Source organism: Eschrichtius robustus, chromosome X (genome assembly GCF_028021215.1).
Source record: "Eschrichtius robustus isolate mEscRob2 chromosome X, mEscRob2.pri, whole genome shotgun sequence".
NCBI lineage: Eukaryota > Metazoa > Chordata > Mammalia > Artiodactyla > Eschrichtiidae > Eschrichtius > Eschrichtius robustus.
This window is the reverse complement of record NC_090845.1, coordinates 13,197,388-13,222,456: the sequence shown is the minus strand read 5'-3', so window position 1 is coordinate 13,222,456 and position 25,069 is coordinate 13,197,388. Positions and strand designations below refer to the sequence as shown.

The 25,069-nt window shown below is 40.5% G+C and overlaps 1 protein-coding gene across 2 annotated transcripts in view; it reads right to left on the bottom strand.

Moving 5' to 3' along the window:
* Positions 1-25,069, bottom strand: part of BMX (BMX non-receptor tyrosine kinase) — a 39,620-nt gene that overhangs the window by 13,458 nt on the left and 1,093 nt on the right. The window contains exons 3-14 of one of the 2 annotated variants that reach the window (XM_068533026.1): positions 23,025-23,106; positions 20,943-21,062; positions 18,604-18,668; positions 15,895-16,070; positions 15,558-15,563; positions 14,348-14,419; positions 13,634-13,687; positions 11,905-11,959; positions 10,517-10,596; positions 7,585-7,712; positions 3,692-3,766; positions 2,767-2,938 (exon numbers count right to left, since the gene is read on the bottom strand). In XM_068533026.1, the coding sequence (XP_068389127.1) occupies positions 2,767-2,938; positions 3,692-3,766; positions 7,585-7,712; positions 10,517-10,596; positions 11,905-11,959; positions 13,634-13,687; positions 14,348-14,419; positions 15,558-15,563; positions 15,895-16,070; positions 18,604-18,668; positions 20,943-21,062; positions 23,025-23,106 (1,085 nt within the window). The remainder of the gene's footprint in view (positions 1-2,766; positions 2,939-3,691; positions 3,767-7,584; positions 7,713-10,516; positions 10,597-11,904; positions 11,960-13,633; positions 13,688-14,347; positions 14,420-15,557; positions 15,564-15,894; positions 16,071-18,603; positions 18,669-20,942; positions 21,063-23,024; positions 23,107-25,069) is intronic. The other variant, XM_068533028.1, reaches the window with a different exon arrangement.

Sequence of the window (25,069 nt, the reverse complement as noted above, 5' to 3'; positions counted from 1 at the left end):
ATGAGGATTTATTAAATATTTAGTTATTTTCTTCCCCCTTAGTTTAACTATAGGGACACGCGTTATCATGTCACTCAAGGCGATGAGCTGGGTTATGCATATTTGAGCAGTTTTAGGGACCTGCATTGCTCCCTTCAAAGGGAAGGCTTGTGGTGGGACCAAGGTCTATCACCCAATAAAAGGTGTTCCTTGAGCAAACTCAGTCACTGCCCAGCGGGCACATGGTAGGAATACCATGTCAATTGACACTTCCCACGTTTCAGGCCTCCGTTTGACCGTTACATTTGAGATTTAACAGTTTCCCCTGATGATACAGTTCGGACTCTTTCTCTATGACTAGGTGATTTGTTAATGACTTTTTAGGATTCTGTAGGATTACCAGCCCTCTAATAGCAAAAAATATCTTTTAAAGTTACACCATGACACAGGGGTTACACCATGACCCTAAGGGAGTTTCTGTCGGATTTTTCTGTGCGGACATCAAGGACCCCTTCCCCAGTTTTATGACAGTACAATTGCCAGAGACAGGAGGAGCTACATAATTTGCAGGGATCAGTGCAAAGTGAAAATGCAGGGATCCTTGTGTAAGAATTATTAAGAATTTCAATGGTGACAACACAGCATTAAACCAAGCACGGAGCCCTTCTAAGTGCAGGAGCCCTCGATACTGTGCAGGTTGTGTGCCCGTGAAGCCAGCCCCAGCCAAAGGCTTCTGTTTGCATAGTACCTCTGCTTCCAAACAATTCGGCAATTGCAGTAAAAGTGGTTATTCTGACTCTCCGGGTACCTTTGGTTTTCATAAAAGAATGACTAAGGAAATGGACATTTGAAGGTCTGCTAGGTTTGCATCTCTGCTGTGCCACTTTTACTAGCTTGGTGACCTTGGGCTAGTTATTTAACATTTCTGTGCTTTAGTTTCCTACCAAACACAACAATGTTTTCCTACCAAAGACAACAATGGTACATCCCTCATAGCCTTCTTATGAGGATTGAATGCATTAATGTTTATAAAGCACTCAGAGAGATGCCTGTAAACACTGTATATAAGTGTTTAAGTAAATTTTTAAAAAATGTTATTCCTCTGTAGCAGGCGAGGATTTATGGTTTCAAGTGTCTTTGACCAAAGGCCTGCTATAGCATTGTTTTTCATACCATGCTGATTGGTTCCTTAAAGTAGGATGACCAGCTCACTGTCCCAGTTTGCCTGGGACTGAGGGGTTTCCCAGGATGTGAGACTTTCAGTGCTGAAACCAGGAAAGTCCCAGGCAAAAATGGATGGTTGGTCACCCTTCAAAGTCTGATTCACCATGTTGACAAGAGGTATAATCATTAAAAGAGTTCTTTGTACTTACATACATGAGAGAGAGAGAGAGAGAGAGAGAAAGAGAGAGAGAACACATATGAATTGCCAAGAGTTGAGAGCTGCGCTTGGAGCTGAGGCCCATTAGGAAGGGTATCTTCATTTATCAGATGAGGAAGGAAGTAGGGTGAGAAAAAGATTTTTACCACACTGTGTTGGGATATTGTCTGTAGGGCGTTAGTTTTCAGTAGTGCCTTGGTCCTGGCCACTAGAAGCTCGTGCCCTTGGGCATGTGCTTTACAGGGCCCCACTCTGTTCCTCATTCCACCGCGTACCTCCCCACAGGACAAAGAGGCCAGAGGGCTAAGGAGACATGTCCACTCAGAACCAGTGTATCTCTTTATCACTCTTGGGGTACCAGGACTCTGGAATCCCCTGCCCACATAGTACTGAGGCCTCTTCCAGGACCTTTGCAGACTCTTCCTGGTCTATCTCCCCAAGAGTGAACCATGCTATTGGTGTGCCTACCCCTAGCCGAGACAGTTGCTTGTGGGAGACACAGAGGGAGCTCGGATGTACTGAATGCTATGTCTGCACATAGGCACTGAGTACAGGATGGGGCTGGGGGTGGGAAGAGAAAGGGGAGGGGTGGAGTTTTGGGTGGGGGGAGCATGGTCCAGAGGCTGACTTCTCTAAAGAGCCTTGAAAATTCTAAATTTGAATACGACCTTTCAGGTTGTTGTGAAGGTATACTTGTCAAAGGAGACGCATAGAACCAGTTTTGTGTAATGGTGTGTTAAATTGATTTATAACTTCTAAATATTTGTATCTATGATCTGTGGATTCTTTTTTTCCTGTTGAAAAATGGTGCATTTTTAAATTAAAGTATAGTTGATTTACGATGTTGTGTTAGTTTCAGGTGCACAGCAAAGTGATTCAGATACACACACACACACACACACAAACACACACACACACTCTTTTTCACAGTCTTTTCCATTATAGGTTATTACAAGATATTGAATACAGTTCCCTGTGCTATACAGTATGCCCTTGTTGGTTATCTATTTTATGTATAGTCGTGTGTATCTGTTCATCCCAAACTCCTACTTATCCCCCCACCCCTTTCCCCTTTGGTAAACATAAGTTGGTTTTCTATGTCTGAGTCTGTTTCTATTTTGTAAATAAGTTCATTTGCGTCATACTTTAGATTCCACATATAAGTGATATCATATGATATTTGTCTTTCTCTGTCTGTCTTCACTTAGTATGATCATCTCTAGGTCCATCCATGTTGCTGCAAATCGTATTATTTCATTCTTTTTTTATGGCTGAGTAATATTCCATTATATATTCTATGATATGTGGACTCTTGATTCAGGCCTTGCAAATGTTAGGGACAGATCTGTTAGCATGAATGTCCCCTCATGGTGAGGGTAAACCACCATTCCTCAGAAGAAACTTACATCATGGTCTGGGCCTCCTGGAAGAATTCATCTTCTGACATGGAGCCCTCCTTGATCATCTTAACAGCAACATCATACTGCCCCTTCCACTTGCCCAGATGGACCACTCCAAACTGGCCACTTCCCAGCTCCTTCAACAGGGTAATCTCTTCTCTTTTCAGTTCCCAGATTCCTAATAAGGCAAGACAGACACTCTTTAGGATGAGAATAGAAGGTTTTGGGGCTAACAGCTTCCCAAGTGATTCCCTCTCCAATGAGAGTTTAACACTGACAATATAAAGAACAGCAAGACCTTTTAATTTTAACTTGATCACTTAAAAAGAAAATCCTTAGTGATGTGGTCTTATGGTCTATTAGACCACATGATAATGCCACCAGAACAATATTGTTCCTGAAGCAGCTACAATTATTGACAAGAAAAGTTAGAGTGAAAAAACCTTTGCCAACCAGAGGCGTCTTGGAAAGACTTGGTGTCAAAATGTGCTCAGTGCCCTTAGCTTAGTAAAATATCATTACATTTTCTTATAAAATAAATTAAACTGTGATCCAGGTCGCAAACTGGCTCCCCTGAGCAGGCAGAGAATCCCAGAAGAAGAAAGGACAGGCAGTGGGGCTCTAGAGGCTGATGACTGGGTCAGTCTTTTTGGTAATGCTGGGGAGATTACAGAGTTAGGTTGGGAGGACAGAAAAGGTTTCAGTTTGTTTAAGAAAACGAAAGAATGTGTTAGAGCTGAAGCCCTCCCTGGCACAATCTGAATAGCTGAATAGGGATCTCCTCCCTGTCTTCCATCTTTTTTTTTTTTTTCAGTAAATTAACTACATATATATATATATATATATATATATATATATATATATATATATATATATTTAAAACGAAAAATGGTAGGAAATGGAGTTTAAGAGCCCAAGGGCATGTCCATACCACTTCCCAAGGACACGGAGATGGGAACCTTGTTGGCCTTGGTTGACACAGGGTGGCGGAGTCGTGTGATCATGCCTGCAATGGAATCAGCTTCATATCATCACATGATCACATTATGTCACATCACATTACCTTACACTGGTTCACACCTCTGCTTAAGCTTTCTCTAGAGCAGCTGAAAAAGCACAGAGTTAATGATGTTGTCATGCAGAGAGAGAATCCATTCTAACCATATTCATCCTGTAGTTATATTAATTTGCTTGACTTGACTAACTAGTTCTATGTAAAGCAAAAATTCAAAGAGTAAAACTATCAATACTTTATGTGATTTTTAAAAAATCTCATCGAAGTTAGTTGCTTGATGGAATCTTTTATTTTAAAAAATCTCATTTTTATTTTGCTAGCTTTTCTTGTTTTAATTATTTTATTGCATTTGTAGCTAGCCATCAACTATTTTTTTAAATTGAAGTATAGTTGATTTACAATATTATATTAGTTTCAGGTGTACAGCACAGTGATTCAATATTTTTATAGATTATACTCCACTTAAAGTTATCACAAAATACTGGCTCGTTTCCCCTGTGCTGTACAGTATATACTTGTTGCTTATTTATTTTAGACATAGTAGTTTGTATCTCTTAATCCCCTACCTTTATCTTGTCCCTCCCCCCTTCCCTCTCCCCACTGGTAGCCACTAATTTGTTCTCTTTACCTGTGAGTATGTTTCTGTTTAGTTATATATTCATTCATTTGTTTTATTTTTTAGATTCCACATATAAGTGATAACATAGAGTATTTGTCTTTCTTTGTCTGACTTATTTCACTAAACATAAACCCTCTAGGTCTACCCAGTTGTTGCAAATGGCAGAATTTCATTATTTTTTATTGCTGAGTAATATGCCATTGTATATACATATACCACATCTTCTTTATCCATTCATCTGTTGATGGACACTTAGGTTGTTTCCATATCTTGGCTATTGTAGATAATGCTGCTATGAACATGGGGTGCATATATCTTTTCAAATTAGTGTTTTCATTTTCTTCAGATATATACCCAGGAGTGGGATTGCGGGGTCATACGGCAGTACTATGTTTAGCTTTTTTTTTTTTTAACAGACGTGTTTTTATTTATTTATTTATTTAGTTTTGGCTGTGTTGGGTTTTCGTTTCTGTGCGAGGGCTTTCTCTAGTTGCGGCAAGCGGGGGCCCCTCTTCATCGCGGTGCGCGGGCCTCTCACTATCGCGGTCTCTCTTGTTGCGCAGCACAGGCTCCAGACGCGCAGGCTCAGTAGTTGTGGCTCACGGACCTAATTGCTCCGCGGCACGTGGGATCTTCCCAGACCAGGGCTCGAACCCGTGTCCCCTGCATTGGCAGGCAGATTCTCAACCACTGTGCCACCAGGGAAGCCCCTATGTTTAGTTTTTTGAGGAACCTCCATGCTGTTTTCCATAGTGGCTGCACCAATTTACATTTCCACCAATAGCGTACTAGGGTTCCCTTTTCTGCACATCCTTATTAACGTTTGTTATTTGTGGACTTTTTGATGGTAGCTATTCTGACAGGTGTGAGGTGATAGCTCACTGTGGTTTTGATTTGCATTTCTCTGATGATTACCGATCTTGAGCATCTTTTCATGTGTCTTTTGGCCATCTGTCTATCTTCTTTGGAAAAATGGCTGTTCAGGTATTTTGCTATCTTTTTTTAGTCTCATATTTAAGTATTATACACACAGCACATACATTTGGTTAAAAAAAACAAATCCAAACAGTACACAAGGGTACAAGATAAGAAGTAAACCACTTGAATTTTTTTTTAAAAAACTGAGCTTATTCCTAAATTGCATTTAACGGTCAAGTCATTTTAATTGTTTACATGGAGTTATGGTAAACCTGGGTTAAAATAATCAAAGTATTTATAGTGGCTCAAAAGAACTCATTTAAAAAAATGTATGTTTCTTACTTTAAATGTGTGACGTTTTCCAAGTCCTGGGAACTATCACACATGTTTCGTTTCTCTCCTTCCTTTTTCTCTATTACTTATCTAGTTTTTACATGAGTGGTCTCTTGTAAATCCTGCACCTTTAATTAGCACAAAAAAAAAATTAATACACTCCTCCAAAATATGTGTATATATAATTGCTGCTGTGTTGATACAATATATGAATCATAAAATATACTCACAAATAGAAAACTTAAGAGAATGAGATTTTAGAAACAAATCTAAATAAACATTTTAGTATTTTCTTCCAATCCCCTGGGGAATTTCTTGTGTATCCTCCGGAGTGGAATCATTCCACTTGGAGACGTCTATTTATACAATACCTTTTGCAAAGTGTATTTTTCAGGTGCAACATGTTAAAATAAACAACTGAAGAAATTGGGACCATGGAAAAATACAAATAAAAACCAAAATCAACACCAGGAGTAAGACCAATTCACCTACGTGCCTGTGATCAGGTCAGGGAGAGCTGCACAAGTTTGATGCTGATCCCACAGCGTAGTTTTTCTCACTGTTGGAAATTCATCCAGTCACTGCCTGTAAGTGGAACTAGTCTAGATAAGACATTTAGAGTGGATTTTTAAATTTTAATTTCATTTTTTTTAGGTTTATTGAGATTTTATTGACATATAGGTAACTCTAAGGTGTACAACTGTGATGATTTGATAAATGTATATAGTGCAAAATGATTGCCACAATAAGGTTAGTTAATACTTCCATTACAAGGGATTTCTATATATTTTTAATATTATTTTATACTATTTGTATCAGTCCATTAGGCAAAATTTAAAAAGAGTGATAGCACCCAGGGTCAGTGAGGATGAAGTGTTGCTGTTAGTGGGAGCGTACGTTTCTGAATAGCATTTGACAGTGTCTGAATTTTAAACGTTCTTAACCATTATCTCAAATTCCACTTTTAGGGAATTTGGCTACAGAGACACTCATACAGGTACACAGAGCTATGTTTGCATGAAACAGCCATTGTTATGTGAAAATATTGTATATGATCCAACTGCTAACCAGTATACGGTTCGGTGAATGAATTATAGAGTAATTCTACAATAGATTTCCATTAAACAGATCAGAGTGAGCTATACGCATGTGCATGGAAAGACTTCTAAGACATGCAGAGTAAAGAAAGCAGGCTGAAAAGTAGTATGTATAGAATGACCTCATATCTGTAAACATATAATGTGTGCACATACATATATATTATATATATGAATATATATAATGAGTAATAAATGCTAGTGTCAGCATAGAAGAAAATTCTGTCAAAATAGACACCAGCTTGTCCATGAAGGTTATCTCTCCAATGATGCACATTTCTATATTGCTTGAATTTTGCAATCATCTTACTTCTGTAGGCAGGAAAAAAGCTGCAAATATTTTTATAAAGAGAATCTCTACTTCTAAGTCACTGAACTCACTCAACTTCATTTTTCCTGGCATTATAGAGTGTATAATGTTATATTCCAGGAAATGTAGGTTAAAAATCACAACAGTCATAGGGCTTGAGAGCATTTTTCCCCTACTTTCATGGTTCCTTATATAATTAAGAGTATTAGGAGCAGGGGAGAGGGATAAATTAGGAGTTTGGGGTTAATAGATACACACTACTATATATAAAATAGATAAACAACAAGGACCTACTGTATAGCACAGGGAACTACCTTCAATATCTTGTAATAACCTATAATGGAAAAGAATCTGAAAAAGAATATATATATATATATAATATATATATCTGAATCACTTTGCTGTACACCTAAAACATTGTAAATCAACTATACTTCAATTTTAAAAAAAGAGTATTAGGAGGGTCAGTAATATCCAAGAAAATTTATATTTATCAACAAGGACCCATAAAAGAAAAACTGAACCAAGTTACCTGCTGAATTGTGTTGATGATAGTGAATAAGCTTTGGAATGGAATCAAAACAGTAGTTTTCTGCCAGGTACAATTTGTTCTCGGCATTTGTATGCACATGGTAATGTTTGACGGTTCCTTTTTTATCACTAGTAAGGAAGAAAGAATGTTAGAACGTTTTTAATAAACAAGTGAAGCTTGATTACATAATGGTTAAATCATTATTTTATGTGCATTTGCAAATTTTAGAAAGGGAAGTCAGAGGTGGTTTCTCAGTCTTGACATCTAGTGTTTTTCTGGAGGTGTCCACGATAATCCGTAATTATGGAAGAGGGCTCCTCTCTGAACTCAGTGGATCCTTTGTGCTCATACAGAATTCATCTATAATAAAATTCCCCCTTTCTGTACCGTTCTTCCTTTAGTAAATATAAAGCTGGCATCTTCCTTTGGTGATTGAGAGCCCTGCAATTTTCAGGATCATTATTCTGAACATTAATTCTCTTTTAGCATAGTAATGGAGATTAAAAGGTGGGAGGCAAAGGTCATTAGGCTGTGGATGGGAAGCTCTTTGGGGAGTGGAGTGTACAGGTTGGAGTGGGTGGGAATAGCCTTAAATTCCTCACGCGAACTTGTGCCTTTTCCCCATAAAACTTTTTTTTTTTCTGTTGCTCTACTTGTAGAAAATAGTGGTGAATTGCTGCACGTTGATTTAGGCTAACCAGGAAAGATATGCCTGTCTTAGATTTTAGAGTCTAGCATAGCGGTCAAGAACTGGGCTTTGAGTACATTTCTGTTGCTGGCTAGCTACCCCATCCAGTTGTTGTAAAGCTCAGATGAGAGTATGTATATATCAGTTGCACTATGCTTGGCACGTAAGAAACTGTTAATATATTCTTGTTGCTGTAATGTCGGCCTCGTTAGAATTACAATTATAAAAAGGAGAAAGGATGCTTTCTTGTTGCATACGGCTCATTGGCTCTTCGTCTCAGCATCACATTCACTCCAGCCGAATGATGGTGTTTCATTAAAGAAGGCTTCTGTAGTCACTCATAGGGATTCTTTTCATTTGATTCCTCATCTATTTGCTGATTTTTTTTCTACCTAGCCACCTTCAAAAATGAATCTGGTGTCAAGAAGCTTAACTAAGAGGACTTCTGACATCAGGTTTGGCTGAAACTGGAGGCCCTGAGGGCCACAGAGCTTTTGATATTCAGTGAACCAAGCCTTCTCCCCCTTCTTACTGGGTTGGCTTTAGTCAGCATCCAAGTTTGCAAGCTAGTACACGAGGTGCACCGGGGATGTGGCTTCTGGCACCGGAAAATGCCATGCGAAGGCTTATGATACATGCTATTATCTCAAATTGGAGGTAGGTACTCTGTAAAAAAAAATTCCCTAAATAAAATAACTTTTTCATCACTTAATTATTTAAAAAATACATATATGCACCACAAGGCAGGGCACATGGAGAAACCACCAAGGCCCTTCAGTCATTCAAGGTCGTTCAATCCAAGCATTAAAAAAGGGTCGCACACATAGACTTTTTTTTTTCAAATGGCCCTAATCAAGATTTGACCAGATTCTCATTCCAAAACATTGGGTGGTTTCAGCATAGGCACAGGGATATGATTGAGGGAACATGAACTTGGCTGTTGAAGGCTTGGCTTCAAGTCTGTCATTTATTAGTTTTGAGGGTGGTCTTTATAAGCTCTCTTTGAGAGTGGCATGGACATGTATACACTAGCAAACGTAAAATAGATAGCTAGTGGGAAGCAGCCGCATAGCACAGGGAGGTCAGCTCGATGCTTTGTGATCACCTAGAGGGGTGGGATAGGGAGGGTGGGAGGGAGGGAGATGGAAGAGGGAGGAGATACGGGGATGTATGTATATGTATAACTGCTTCACTTTGTTGTAAAGCAGAAAATAACACACCATTGTAAAGCAGTTATACTCCAATAAAGATGTTAAAAAAAAAAAAAGAAAAGAAAAGCTCTCTTTGAACCTCAGTCCTCTCATATGTAAAATGGTGCGAATAAAAACAGCTTTCCTGTTTGCTTCACAGGATGTTTAGAAGGAATAAAAAGGCTAACAACCAATGGGAAAGTGGCTTGTAAAACTCTGGAGGGGGACCCTAATGTTGGTGAGGGTGACTTGCCTGAGGTAACCGTGGGGCCTTATATACCTAAGCATGGGGGGGGGGTAGTAGAATTACTGTTTCCCAACAACAACAATACTAGTGATTACTATTACTTTATTAAGTGTGTGTTATGTGCCAGGCACTGTTCTGATCCAATATGTGAATTAACCCACTTCATCCATAGGACATAATAATTGTTATTATGTCCACTTTTCAGATAAGGAAGTTGAGGCACAGAAGTTAAGAAACTTGCTTAATGTCATAACGTTTTGAAATGGCAGAGTCAGGATTTGGACTCAGAGGTGCAGCTTAACAGCAGAACTCTTAACCACACCAACAGGACAGCACCCTAGAAAGAAGCCATCCAGGGAACACAGCTACACTGATTCAACCTCCTGCTCCCCCTGGAAAGACTTACTAAAAACCAGACACTGGGGTAGCTTTCTCAGCTCAGCAGGTGGCTAGGGCCAAGAGTGTAGAGGCACCATTCCTATTATTTTTCTCTTTCTAGGCTTAGGATGAATCAAGGGGGAATAACGCAGGATTCCTTTCACAAATGTTAAAGGCTCGCCGTGCACTGGGCGCTCTGCTGCTGTCTGGGATGGGCAGGAGAGAATCGCCCAGAAAACAGCCTCTTGATAGTACGGGGTTGGGGGGGGGGGGCGGGGAAGGCAACTACGAATGGTCGCATTCCACAGAAATACTTTGATCCCAAATTCCAGACTTTAAAGATGGGATCTTGTCCCAAAATGTGACTGAATGACCAGCATATTCAAAGAACATACACAAGAAGATGAAAGAAGTCCGCATCATACTTACTTCATAGCCTTACTAAACAAGGACACTGTGTACATTCCCGCCTGGCTGGAATTTCTAACCATAAATGCTCCTTCTTTTCCCTAAACAGGAAGGAGAGTGTGGAAGGGACAGAAAACATTTTCATTATTCTTGAAAACGATTTGCCCTGGTAGGTGGTAGGAAAGTAGATCTTTTAGATCCACTTTAAACATTGATGGCACAGATTACTCACCAGTTGGCACAGAAGGGACCCCTGGTTTAGCTTTCCTCCTTCTCTCACTCAGTGTCTTTATAGATCTACCCTGTGTGCTTCAACTCTTCCTCTCCAGTTAATTTTTAACCTTCTCTGATAATTTTCCCTGTTTTGTGTTTGTGCAAGCCTAACGTTTTAATCTTTCAGAGATAAAATTTTAAACCACATATCACCATATCATGCCCTTGGAAGGTTTTAGAAAACCAAAGATGCAGAACAAACCATTTATTAAATTTATGCTCAACTTGTCTTTTGTAATGTGCTGATACTAAGCATATTTAGATTTAGACAAAGTGGATATTAAACCATGCATGTGACAAAATACCAAGTTAGGTAGTGGTCACCACATTCTCACTAGTACCCCTCCAAGAAATAATTGGTGTGTTGTATTAGGTTGAACTATAGCAAAGTGTCATTTTTGTAGGTCAAAAGAGTTTGCAATTGGTAAGTCCATTACCAATTAGTAACAAAATCCAATAGATTTATTCCCCATTACATCTGCTGTACTCTGGTTTAGGTGCTAATGGTTTTAGTGACAGGCTTGAAGTATGAGGTACAGATGGCCCCCAGTAAATCATCTCTTTGTATATTCCTGCCCTGTGTAGTCCCCTCCCACATCGACTTTGGGCTGGCCCAGGTGATTTGCTTTGGCCAGTGGGACATTAGCAAACATGACAAAAGCTGAGACTCTGTAATTGCTTGCACTGAACTGTGGGGCTTGGCCTCTTCAACCGCTGCCTTGAGATGACCATGCTGTGAGGAAGCCCAAGTTAGCCCCATGGAGATGGAATATGGCACCCTGGTTGACTACCCCAGCTAACCGCACCCTTAGTCAATCCACCAGCTAAATGCAGCCACATGGGTGACCCTAAGCAGAACCTGCAGAACTGCTGGCCCAGCTGACTCATAGAGCGGTGAAGAATCATAAAGCTTGTTGTTTGAAGCCACTACATTTTGGAGTGGTTTCTTACAGAGCACTGGGGTTAGAGGAAGTGGCTGGCTGTGAAGGGCCTGGTAACCCACAGGGCGGACAGTTAACACTCTGATGTCTTGGCTGTGTAATTCGCAGCAAGGTTTCTATGAGCAGTGCATTACCCTCCACGCCCAACAGTAGAAAGACATCCTTAGAGGCCATTTTAAAGACTAGACTACTTACCTTTTGTCTCAGTAACTGCTCAGATTGTGACCTGGAGATGTTACCTGCAAACCAGCTGCAATAGAAAGGATTTCCATTTTGAGAATTAATAGTTTTTAATTGTATAACTTGTCACTTAACTTTCTCACCTGTAAAATGAGGCATTGGCCCAGATCAGGGTTTTCCAAACCTGGCTGTTCAAGAGGATCACTTGAGGAGGTGTTAAAAACTCAGACTCCTCAGTCTCCGCCACCCAATTATGATTCTGGGGTGCGGCCCTGATCATTTCCCCAGGGCACGCCTCTCCACCCCATTGGAATCTAGAAATGATGGAGATAGAGACTGTCTATATGGTCAGACCTGGGCTTTCCAACTCAAAGAAAGCCTTCCAATTCATCTAAATGCGAAAGACTAAAATCCATGATTAGAGGTTCTCTCCCTTTGGTTTAAGTCTTTGTCATCTGTTAAAGTATAATTATCTTTGGATGATTTTTGTGCTAGCATTTCTCAGTCATTTTTCTTTTTAACATCTTTATTGGTGTATAATTGCTTTACAATGGTGTGTTAGTTTCTGCTTTATAACGAAGTGAATCAGCTATACGTATACATATGTCCCCATATCCCTTCCCTCTTGCGTCTCCCTCCCACCCTCCCTATCCCACCCCTCTAGGTGGTCACAGAGCACCGAGCTGACCTCCCTGTGCTATGCGGCTGCTTCCCACTAGCTATCGGTTTTACATTTTGTATCTCAGTCATTTTTATCTTAGTTTGAATGATTCCAGTAGTTGCTTTCCAGAGGGTAGATGTTGGGGAAGAAGCTACGGTCAAAGGGGAACCAGAAGGTGGTGAAGAGTGACATGTACTTTGTAAATGCTCTCACTGCACTCGTAGCCAATGAATCAATAACAGCACTCATACAAAACCAGAACTAGAAATATGTGTTACCCTAGTGTCCAACTGAATTGGTCGCTGTTGGGTAGCAGGTGTCTGAGAGATGCAGTGTGCCTTATTACTCCCACCTCTCCTTAATGCCAGACTCTAAGTCCAGGAGAGGATTATTTTGTCCCTATTTGTTGTCAAATGATAGAGTCTTAGATTTTGGAAAGGACCTTAACAGCCACTTAAGACCACCCTGTCGCAGTGTAATTGGGGTGATCACACATTCTTATTTGCCCACAGGAGTCCAGTTTATGCCTGATGTCCAGATGTAACATTGAGCAGTGTACTCTTTCTCTTCCTAAAGTGTCCTAGTTTGGATGTTCAATGGTAAGGTCACTCTAGGAATAGGAATCTCTCAACATAAATGCTGTGATATTCAAGGCTCGGTTGTGCTACCTTGTAAAATTACTGCATCATAACTAACTTCACAATTGGACTCAACGCTAATAAGAGCCTTCAAACATCATCCTGGCAAGGGGCCTCCAGGGAAGAAATAATCAGCAGAAATGTCATGGACTGTATCTATGAAGTCAAAGCGAAATGAAGAGGAGGCCAGGTATGTGATAAATCCCAGGAATATGTGCAGCTGATTTAGATCATCCAGACTGGGGAAAAATACTTTCATTAGTAACAACCCAGTTCATTGTCACCCATCCTCCAGATACATGGCCCAGAACCTCACATGAGTGTCTCCATGTAAATACAGCCTCCTGAGCAAGTTTGAGCCATCTGCTTATAACCTTAGGGGAAGAAAACAATAGAAACATCTATGTCTAGTTTTAGAGAAACACAGAGGACTTTCAAAACTCACTCATAGTCATCAAGGTTTTCCTCTTCTTCAGATGAACTTGACTCAGGGGATCCCCTTAAGAAGAGAGGGAATGACATGAATACAAAAAAAAAAAAAAACCACCAAGAAATAATCCAGGTGCCTCACAGTGCCATATCAAACCCCACCCTGCTTTCATCCATGTGAATAAAATCTGGACTGTTAGCTTCTCCTTTTTTGCACTTGGGAAGGTGTCAGCGGAGTGAAGAGAGAATTGCTTAAAAGTTGAGCTCATGCCCAGTTTCATGAGAAATTGGCTCCTTGATACAGAAGGCCCCCAGGAATGTAGATTTCTTTGACTCTGTCAGAAGAGCGGGCTCGTGAAATAAATGAGGACGCTTCCGGGAGAGCCGTGATATAAAGCCAGAGAAAAGCTTGGTTGTGTATAGAGCTATTCTCAGAGAAGAGTTACTCAACTCTACGTTGCTTTCCCTCCTGCTAGAGATGCCTGAGCCCGGTATGTCCGTGTTCATGAGAACACCAGTGTATATCATGAACGATGGGTAGGAAGTATCAGCGTGACCCAGAAGCCATCAACTCAGACCACCTTCAGGGTTCAGAGAAGCAAACTACCTGGATTTGTTTTATATTTACCTTAAAAAGTAAAGGCTAGTTGCAAAATTATTACAAATGTGGTTAGTTTTCCTGCAAATGGAAGAAATCCTGGGTGTAAAAGAATATCTGAATTTGATTTACCATGACATCTTTAAGGTGCTGTGATCTACAACATTTCTTTCCCTTTGGTTACTGCATGCCAAATCTTCACTGCTACAAAAAAGAGGGATACATTTCATAAATTGATGTTTATTTATAAATGTTAAATGACAAAAGTAATTTTGTTAGATATGTTTCAGCTTTAACATTTTGACCCATATATGTCACTTGGTTTGGAAATGGAAGCTATTGAGTCATTTTCACATTTTCAGACTTGCAGGGACTCCACTAAAAAGCAGTAGTTTGACAGGATGCCTAAACAAAAGAGAATTTTAATAATGGCTCATAATAACCCCAAACAATAGAAAACTTGGATTAATAAATCATCTTGACTGGGTTTGCCCTGATTTTCTTGTATGTATGCAAGCATTCTGTTGCTGATATATTTTAAAATAAGTTATTTTCCTCTTTGCTGTTATGATTGCAAAGGAAAGTCCTGAAAATATCAAACCGTTTAACTCCATGTGGACACAGATGGATCTGCAGGATTCTCTTCATCCTCTGCCACCCATCATTTTCTCTCTCTCATTTGGGGTGCGAAGAGGAGCATGAGGAAGTACCGACTTCTCCAAGTCCAAAGGCTGTTTTATTTGGAATGTAGGACCTACTTCCTGTTTGCCTTCACAGCCCAGGTTCTTTTTCAAAACCACACTTCAGTGAATGCCTGGAGAAGCCCCAGCACAGCAATACCTCCTTCCCCAGCTTCCCAAACAGCCTTGCTCACTAACATAGCTTTTTCCTTTCAGTTCTTCATAAGAAAACTCTTATTTAAAAATGCTAAGCGATTTATTTAGCCTTTTTGTGGTTTTTAAGAGCACGTGGAGAGTATCCATCAATTGTGCATCGCTTAGGTTTATCCACATGAGGGAATACTATACAGACATTCAGAGTAATCAGGCAGGTTGCACAACACTGGGAATGTAATGAGCACTGCTGAACTCTACACTGCAAAATGACTAAGGTGGCAAACTTTACATTACGTTTTACCACAATTAAAACTTTAAAAAATTAAAAATTTAGTATGTCCTCATGTATTCAAATGGGAAAAATGTCCCAGATGGTAAGTGAAAAGAGGAAGTGGCAAAGAAGACTGTGTGGGCGAAGGTGTACCTCCTGAGAAGGCAGCCATGGCCTCACTTGATTTACTGGTCATTTGGCCAGTGATGCTGAAGTACATTAAAAAGTAACCCACTCTGAGCTCTCTCAGATGGAGGATATAGTTTAAAGATTTGGTGTTCTGGAGCATGGGGTTATTTGGAGGAAGAGGGGAGAGAAAGGAAAGGGAATAAAATGCTCAAGTATTACTTAGATCATTAGATATAATCATCTAAATGGAAAGTCTGTGCTGCTGAGTCTCAGCAGGGCCACCGCTAGCTACCCAGGCTTCCGGCTCAGGCACTGAACATTTTCTCAGAGGGCATCTCTATCTCAGCTGAGGCCTGTGTGGACCGAGTTGAGGCTCAGCTCCAAGGCAGTGGGGCAGTGTCTACTCTATGCACCGCACAGCCAGACTGAAAGCTGGGGTTTACCTTTTCAGTCTTCTTACTTGCCACCAGTCAGGGCAGTCTTCTCTTGGCATATACCACATGTTGATGTTTGACTGGGAGCCACAGTTTTTCTTGGAGTCACTGTCATACTGAGCTAGAGCGGTACTTGAAGATGGTTCATCCATCTTGAGAATAGGAACTGCTCGAGGAATCTTCAGCTTTGAAGGATAAGAGATTTTAGTACATCACAGTGAGGCACAGATGCATGAACTGGGGACTAACAACCAAAGTATATTAGCTCTTAAATTTTAAAAAATCGGAAGGAAGGGAGGAGGGAAGGGAGGGAGTGGGGGAGGGAGGGCGAAAGGAGGGGGGAGGGGGAGGGAGGGAGGAGGGAAGGAAGGGAGTGGGGAGGAAGGAAGGAGGGGGGGAGGGAGGAAGGGAGGGGAGACGGGGGGAGGAAGGGAGGAGGGGGAGGAGGGAGGGAGGGAGGGAGAAGGAGGAATGGGGAGGGAGGGGGGAAGGAGGAAGGAGAAGGGAGAAAGGGGGAGGGAGGGGGAGGGAATTACTTGCCAGAGACTAGATGCCAGGGTTTTGGGCTCCTAAATTATCCTCTGCTCTTAGATTTGTTTAAAATAAACTTTATTAGAGTATAATTTACATACCACATACTATAAAATTCACCCCTTGTAAGTGTAGAATTCAGTGATTTTTAGTAAATTTATCAAGTTGAGCAGTCATCACCACAATCCAGTCTTAGCATCTTTCCATCACTCCTGTAAGATCTCTCGGGCCCATTTCTAGTTAGTCTCCGTTCCCATCCTGCCCCTAGGTAACCACTAATTGACCTTTGCTTATTCTGGACATTGCTCTTAGGTGTTTTACAGAGCCATAATTTTCAAGCTTCAGGGCTGTAGCATGTATCCAAACCAAAAAAAGCAATATCACTGATAACAAACTAAAACCCCCAAACCTTAAAAATTCCATCAGTTTCCTAGGGCTGCCATAACAAATTACTACACATTTGGTGGTTGAAAACAACAGAAATTTATTCTCTCACAGCTCTGGAGGTCAAAAGTCCAAAATCAAGGTTTCACTTAAAGGCTGTGGGGGAGGATCTTTGCTTGCCTCTTCCAGCTTCTGGTGGTTCTAGGCATTCTTGGCTTGTGGCATCATAAGTCCAATCTCTGCTTAGGTCTTTAAATGGCCTCCTTCTCTGTGTATCTCTCTGTGTCCCCTCCTCTTCTTACAAGGACATCAGTGATTGAATTTATGATCTATCCTAATCCAGTATGATCTCATCTTGATCCTTAACTAATTATATCTGCAAAGACCCTCTTTCCAAATGAGGTCACATTCTGAGGTTTTGGGTGGACATGAATCTGGGGAGACAAAAATTCAACCTATGACAATAATGGATTTCTTTTTGTCCTTCATGTTGGTTTACAAAAGTTACATGGTTTTTACTTAGATAGAAAGAGAGAAGTAAGTATGTGTGAATGTGTGTAGGTGAAAATAAGTACCCAAGACACCACAGAGCTGATGGGTGGATGGAGATGCTCCCTTACTTTCAGGTGAGCTTCCACAAAACCACAGGGAGGCCATTTTATGTGTCTCCTGGCATTTGAGGAGGCTGACACCTACCTGGGAAGCCTAAAAGCAGGAAGTTATGGCTTTGAACCCAAGAGAGCAGAGTACAAGGATAGCCTGTACTGTGAGCGCGAGCCACATACAGTTTTACTGAGCAGAGCAATCAAGGTTTTGTTTGTTTTCCTGTAGGCCAACTCCACCCTTGAGTGAGGGTTGGCTGGGAGCCATCTTGAAAGGAACTCTGCCCCAGATGAGTGAATGGACCCAGTAGAAAGTTTGAGGGATAGAAACCGAAGAGCTAAGGGTCAAGACATTTGCTCTGTCGTAAAACTGCACCCCAGGGGGAAATCCACGAAAGTCTCCTGTATGATAAAGAATCAGCACTGGAAAACTGTCTCACCCAGAAGCCACCACTACCAAATCATGATGGGAGTGGCCACGTATGACCGTCTCTTTTTCATTAGACCGTCTCTTCCTGGGCCTCAATCCTGAAAGCGTCAGAAATCTCAGCCTCTCCATGACCCCTCCCCCAAAGCAGGCTGCCCTCTGATGTAGACTTGAGCTAAGGGAAGGGGGGGATGGTTTAACTTGAAATGACGTTTCGAGTCATGGGATTATAACATTGGATGGATCACTTTAGAGGCTGTTCTCATGACTACTAGTAATTGGGAAATTTTATGTCATCTGAGGTAATGACATACCTCAGGGACAGAGAAGAAAGCCCACCAAGTGGCTCTGAAGGGATAATGGAAGGAAAGAATTATATTCTGCGCGTGCCCTATGGGGTCCCGTTCCTTTGCCAGGATACGAACATGAGGCAGACTTAGCCATGCTGGTGGTGGGGGAGGAATGTCAGCCTATTGTCAGCCTAGCTGCCTGTTATATGTGATGCCATCTTAAGGGCTTCTCCCACATACACCATTTTTTGTGTTTACAGGTTAGAAAAAGGCCCAGTCGTTAAATGCAAAAAACATAAAATGGTAAAATGGTTCTATGTTTGAATTTATTATTTGCTACTGCCATGGCTATTGGCGATAGGTCACGTCTTCTCTCTCTTTGCTGGGCATTCTGAATGAAGCCCATGTATTCTAGTCTTGAATTTGGCAACTCTTGGTTTATTTAATATATCCTGACTATGAAAAAATTGAAATGTCGACTTACCACTCTGTCTGGGAAGATGGGAACTCTGTGTTTTTCTTCTTTGGGTTCAATGTGCAGATCAGCATCTGAAGAGTAAAACCAAGTAATAGCAGAAAAAACTTTAAATAAAACAAAGCAAAACACCCAATGTTATGAATCAAAAGAGTGAACTAGATTGTGTGAGCAATACTCCAGATTACATGAACTTAGACAGAACATCTGGAGTGATTCTGTTGCTTTCCTGTATAATACCCAACTCAGATACCACTTCACCATTGATTATCAGTATCTTCCTAAGTGGATAAGAAATTCAAGGTCCTCTAAATTCTATAAACTGTTAATTTATACCACATTTCCACCTCGTATCTGAGTAACAGATATCTAATCTCATTGGGTAGTATCTACGACCCTAGGATTCAGAATCCATGTCTGATTCTTCTTTGATCAGCTCATACAAGATGCATAGAAATAGCTGATTTGTAAGTGAACAAACTTATCATATGCTTCCCCCCCCCTCCCGTTGTTAGGATACTTGTTGGTTTTTCTTTCTACTCACACATGTAGATAGACATCCAGGTTGTGAGGGTGAAGCCATTGTATGCCTTATAAGTGGGGTCGCCATATGGTTTATTGACTCAGCTGGAACATTTCTGACAGTGATGGGTAGGCTTTTAATAATTATGCCTCGTCCCCAGCTGCAGGATGAGATTGTCCCAAACAAATTGGGGTGTATGGTCAACTTATTTATAGGCCATATATACCTTGGACAGAGGATGGTCCATGACATTTTGGAAACAGAAGGAAGCAAAGATGCCCAACTGTTCCCTTCCTAGTAGATGTGCCTGCGGGCTGCCTTGTAGCTCAGCAGAGGAGGAGGCCGAGGGAAGAAGTTACACTTAGGCAGACAGACAATATCACAGCCTTCTGCAAGCCATGACATCTCTACTACATTCTGTAGTTTTCTTCAGAGGCCGGCAGAGAGCCTTTGGCCCCCAGGACACATGGCAGTTGCCGTCCAGACAGAGCCCAGGAAGATAATCCCAAGGCAGTGCTCTCTCTGGCCTGTTTTCCTGCTCTTTCCCAGGGAGTTAGGGCAAAGTCAGAGCTGGAATCTGGCCTGCTGAGTAATAATGCTGACCGTAGACAGAATCAGTGGGGTAAATGATTAATGCTGTATGGAGACATTACTCTCTGGCCCTTCACACTGGAGGGAAGATACATGCACAGTTCATTCTGTATAGTTCATTAAATCATTACAATTCATGAGTATAAAGGGCAATGTGATCTAATTAAGATGAATAAATATTCATTGTATAGTTTAATTGAGATGGGAAATACAATGAATATTTAGTCACTGATTTTGTTGTAAAATTACCCGTAGTATTAACACGATTGTCGGGGGTCAATACTATTGTGGGGTGAATTTGAATGATATTTCACGTCCTTGTTTTACAGTTCCTGAAGTTGTTATCATGCAACTGATCTCATTTAATTCTTTAAAGTCATTATAGTCCAAGCATATTTTGTCCAGGCTGGTAAAACTGTTACCAAAATAAGTTCTCCTTCTTATTTATCAACAACTTCATGTTGTTAAGCAACGATAAACTTCTAAAATATATGACTGCTTCATGTAAGTATCCTGGTGATAGAATGGGGCCCCGTAGGGCACAAGCAGAAAACAACATAATTCTTTCCCTCCCTTAGCCCTTCAGAGCCACTCAGTGGGCTTTCTGTCCCTGGATAAAGTCTCAGGCAGATTTCCCTGGGAATATAACTCTGGATAGAATCCGATTGCATGTAAAGCAAACCCTACACTACTTTCTGTGATGTTATTAAGAAATCAACAAACATGTACAGAATGGCAAACCACTTTAAATATATCTGAAAACTTGGCCATCCATCATTTTGGTATATATGGCGATTAAAAGTGTTACTTAAATTTTATCCTTGGACATATTTTTGAAAAGAATGTTGGTTTTTTAAGTTTATGATGTTAGTTTGTGAACCATGGTGATATGTTCACCACGTTCTACCCATCTGGAGTTTATCTTCAACCAGGAAGAATTTTGGGAGGAAATAAACAGCTCCTTGCTTGATTTATGATTTCCATTTAAAAATATTTCTCATGACATGAATGAATGGCAGATGTTCATATTGTTATTATTTTAAGGAACATGACTCAATTGACCATGGAATTAGATTTCATTTGCTAGATATCATGTTCGAAGCTGGATATTCATGATGCTGACCAATCTGGCACATCTTGTTTTCCTGAACTGGCGAGCTGTTCTGGCATTTGCCAGGTTTGCCTAAAGGGCCTCGTCCACCCAGGGTCCAGCCCGACAGAGGGGTCACATTACATGCTTCCCAGAGAGTACATCCTGGGGCCGCTTTGCAACTCTGCTGGCAGCACAGGAACTTCCCGTACACGAAGAACCCACTGTGGTACTTGATCAGCAGATGGGGGTTGCCCCTTATCTCTGGGGAGCAGGCAGGAAGAAAACATAGCATGAGTAAACGTTGGCCCAAGAGAAGAAACACATTCAGTAAGTGCTGTTATCATAAAACAATGAAAACCTCATTTTGCTAGCAACCAGGCTAAGAGCAAATGGTTCCCAAAGGATGTAAGTCTTTCACTCAGGAGTTAAAAAGCCAAAAAGAAAAGTCTAATCATGTTTTAGTAAGAACAACACAATAACTTATATCAGTCTTAAAAAAAAAACTGCTAGAAACTACATATACGCATCAGCTTGGTGTTAGGATTTTAGAGTAGCACTAGATCTTAGCAAGAAGAAAAGAAGTTTCCAATAAACATATACTCCCCCCGCTTCTGCTTTTTATTTTGAAACATTTCAAATGTGCAGAAAAGTTGCAAGAATAGTGCAGTGAATGTCCATATACCCTTCACACAGACTCACCAACTTTTAACTGTTTGCCACATTTGTTTCATCTCATTTTCTCTCTGTACATACACATTATTATTATTATTATTAAAAGTTTTTATCATTATTATATTTTGCTTAACCATTTGAGAGTAAGTCACAGATATCATGACCTAAATAATGTCATCCATAACTACTTTAGCATGTAACTTCTGTTAACAAGGACATTTCCTTACATAACTGTAATACAATTATCAAATTCAAGAAATTTAACACTGATACCATACTGTTACTTAATATATATTTTGTATTCAAAAATTTTCCAGTTATTCCAATAATACCCTTTGTAATCATTCACTTTTTCTGATGGAGGATCCAATCTAGAAACACACATGGCATTTAGTTTTCTAGTTTTTCTTGAGCTAGAACAGTTCCTCATCCCTTCTTGGTCTTTCGTGACTTTTGACCTGTTTCCATTAAGGAATAAACGGTTTATGGGGCTACTTTTCTAGGAATATGTGCATATTTTAAAAAACCATGTTGTTTTCTCTTACCTGGACCACTTGATTCTCCTACAGAATAGGTTGCTAAACCCTTTCATACAAAGGGAAAATTAAGCCCTATGAGTGAAAAAGGATGTATTTGCATTGAAGTAGAGTAGGTGGTTGTCTAAGTGGTGTAATTTGAGGGGTAGTGAGAAGAGCCCGAATCTAAAACTTAAATGAAGTAAAATCTTCCCCCATCTGGGAGCTTAATATCTGAAATTCCACCAATAGAGTCACTCGTTTGAGTTAAATACTGTCCTCACACCATTACCCACCTTTAAAATAAAAATATCATAGGGAGAAACATCATAGTGCCAAATTAGTAATAATTTTCTCTCTTCTGTCAAAGGTTGTTACCAGGGCAGCCTAAGAATCACTAAATAAATGTTTCATGAAATTCCCAGTTTTGCCTGGCATTTATACTGTACTGTTTAAAAAGTTGGGTTTGGGTAATTGAATTATGTGTTCTCCGTAATTAGGTATGTGACGTTTGCCATGTCTGTTTAATTTCACTTATCTGAAAAATGGAGAATAGTATTATTACCCCTTGCCGTAGAGTTGTCAAGAGGATTACCTAAGAAAATGTTTTACAACTACTTGACACAGTAGCTGGCAAATGATAAGTATTAGTAAGTATTAGACATAATTTTCTGTAAATATCCAAAGCACAGTAGCTACGGGACCCAAGAGAGAGCCCCATGAGGATCTAGACTTTGCTCTGATAAAGGCAAGCGCAGTGGGTGGAGAGCAGGTGGTCTGGCTTCCTCCTAGCTGTGGGGAAGGCACAATAGCCAGCTCTGTGCTGGGCAGGAAAGGGAATCCGATCCCCAGGCTTCCTCTAGGTAACAAAGAGAATGCAAAACAAGGATGAGTGCAGCACATTCTCTGAGGTTGGTAGGAAAATCAACAGATTTCTGTATCGGCGTTAGGCCCTTTTATTGCCATATCTTTCCTACACTAAGCCTCAAAAGAGCCCAGTCAGAGACTCCCTTTGGTGACATTTTTAAAAAATTACCTTTTTGTAATGCTTTCAACCACTGACTTCGGCTCTCTTCATTTGATGCATACACATAGAGAAGCCCATCTTTATAGACAATCTGGAAAGGAAAAGATTTAGTGCATTTAGATATAATTGTGTAATAGTTCACTCTGGTACAAGTACAAATTTTTGTTATCCAAGAGAAACACTGAGTTTGCCTATATGATACACATTAGCTCTGGAATTCGATTTTTTAAATCTAGTTATTTTTATCCTCCACCCCTCAATTTATTTTATCCCAGACACCTCTACACTTTGGAAAATCACAGCAATGATGCATCTGACAGCAGTGAACATTGAGGCCTCAGCAGGAATGCCCTGGACCATGGAGAATTAATAAAAGTATAAAATGTTAGACATTACAGGTGTCTTAGAAGTGTTCTGGTCTATCCACCAACCCAGTGCATGACTGTCTTTATAGCCCACTGGAAAATGTTTATCTGCTCTATCCTTGAAAATATGTTCAGGGATAGAATGTCCTTTATTTTTGCTATGCCATCCTTGCCAATTTCCATTCATTCTGATCATTATATGGTTCATGCTTATATTGAGTGAAAATATGTCTCCCTGTTACTTTACTCCCTTGGGTCATGTCCCACCCTTGGAATCCCCAGTATAAATCATTTTCTATTCCTTATGATACTTGGTGAAATGTTTAAACATTCCAATATCTTGCCCAGATCCTTCTCTAGTTTATTCAGCGTTTGTGGGTAAACAATACAGACCATTTACTAAATACCAACTAGTTTCTGGGCTCTTTCCTAGATAATTTAACATTTTAATTCCCTTTCAAGTCTATAAAAATATATGATTATGCCCACTTTGCAAATGAAGAAACAAACTCAGAGAGATGTTGAGAATGTTGTCTATGGTTACACGAATATAAGCAGTGGGGCTAGGAGCTCTGTGGTGTTCCAAAGCTCATGTTCTTTTGAGTATTCCATGCCGTGGTGATACTCATTTGAAGCATCTTCCATGAGCACACGCTCCTCCGGTTTTTCCCAATTGGGCAATGTTCTTTTTTTTTTTAAGTGGGAAGTATAGACTGTTCACTGACTGGATTATTTTATTTTATTTCATTTTTTGGCCACTGTTCCCTCATACTAGCACAGGGTAGTCTGACCATTGGAAGAACAGTCTGTCTGTCTCTAGAGCAGAAAGATAAGTGTTCCTGATATAATAAAAGTAGGGCAGGTGTTAGATCAAGTCACTTCCATGGGGTACTGTAGGCACCCTCTCCATAGGAGACCGGTGTTTGAAATACTTCAGGGTAAAATTCAAACTCCTTAGCGTGCTTTGCAAAGGCATTCATGATATGGCCCTGGCTGCCTCTCCAGGCTCGTCTCTCACTCTTTCATGGGGCTGCTTAATTCTAAGCACCACCTGGATTTCTCCAAACATGCCATACTGTTTCACCTACCAGGGTCTTGACATCTGCTGTTTCTTTGGTTTCGCTGCCCTTCCTGTTTTTGCTGAGCTAAACTCCCATTGTCCTTCCCAACCTGAGTGTCACCTCCAACAGGAAATCTCCCTGACCTCTTGGAGTGAGAAGTGCAGCTTCTCCTTTCTGGGACACCATGGCTACGCTGCCACCTTCGTCTTAACACCCACCTCCCTGCATTATAATGCTCTGTAAATGCCTTGGGGACAGGGATGGCATTTTATTCCTGATAGCCTGCCTAGTACCTTGTAGCATATTGGAAATGCTCCACAATGTTTGATGAAAGAGATCATCAGACCCCAAGGCAAGTCAGACCACTAAGGCTTACACACTCATCTATCTTTCTCTCCCGCTAGGGAAGGCAGCTTGGTGGATAGAATTTTAGCAAACTGCCCCAATCCTATCTGGGGATGTTCCAAATTCAGAGAGAGGTTGAGAATGCTCTCTATGGTTACACAAATATAAGCACCTGCCATCGTCTTAATGAATCATTTAGCAACATCTTTCTTTATCCCCCCAATACTGAGTTCATAATAGAAAATATTAAAAGAAGAGCCATCCATCCAATGGAATGTTATCC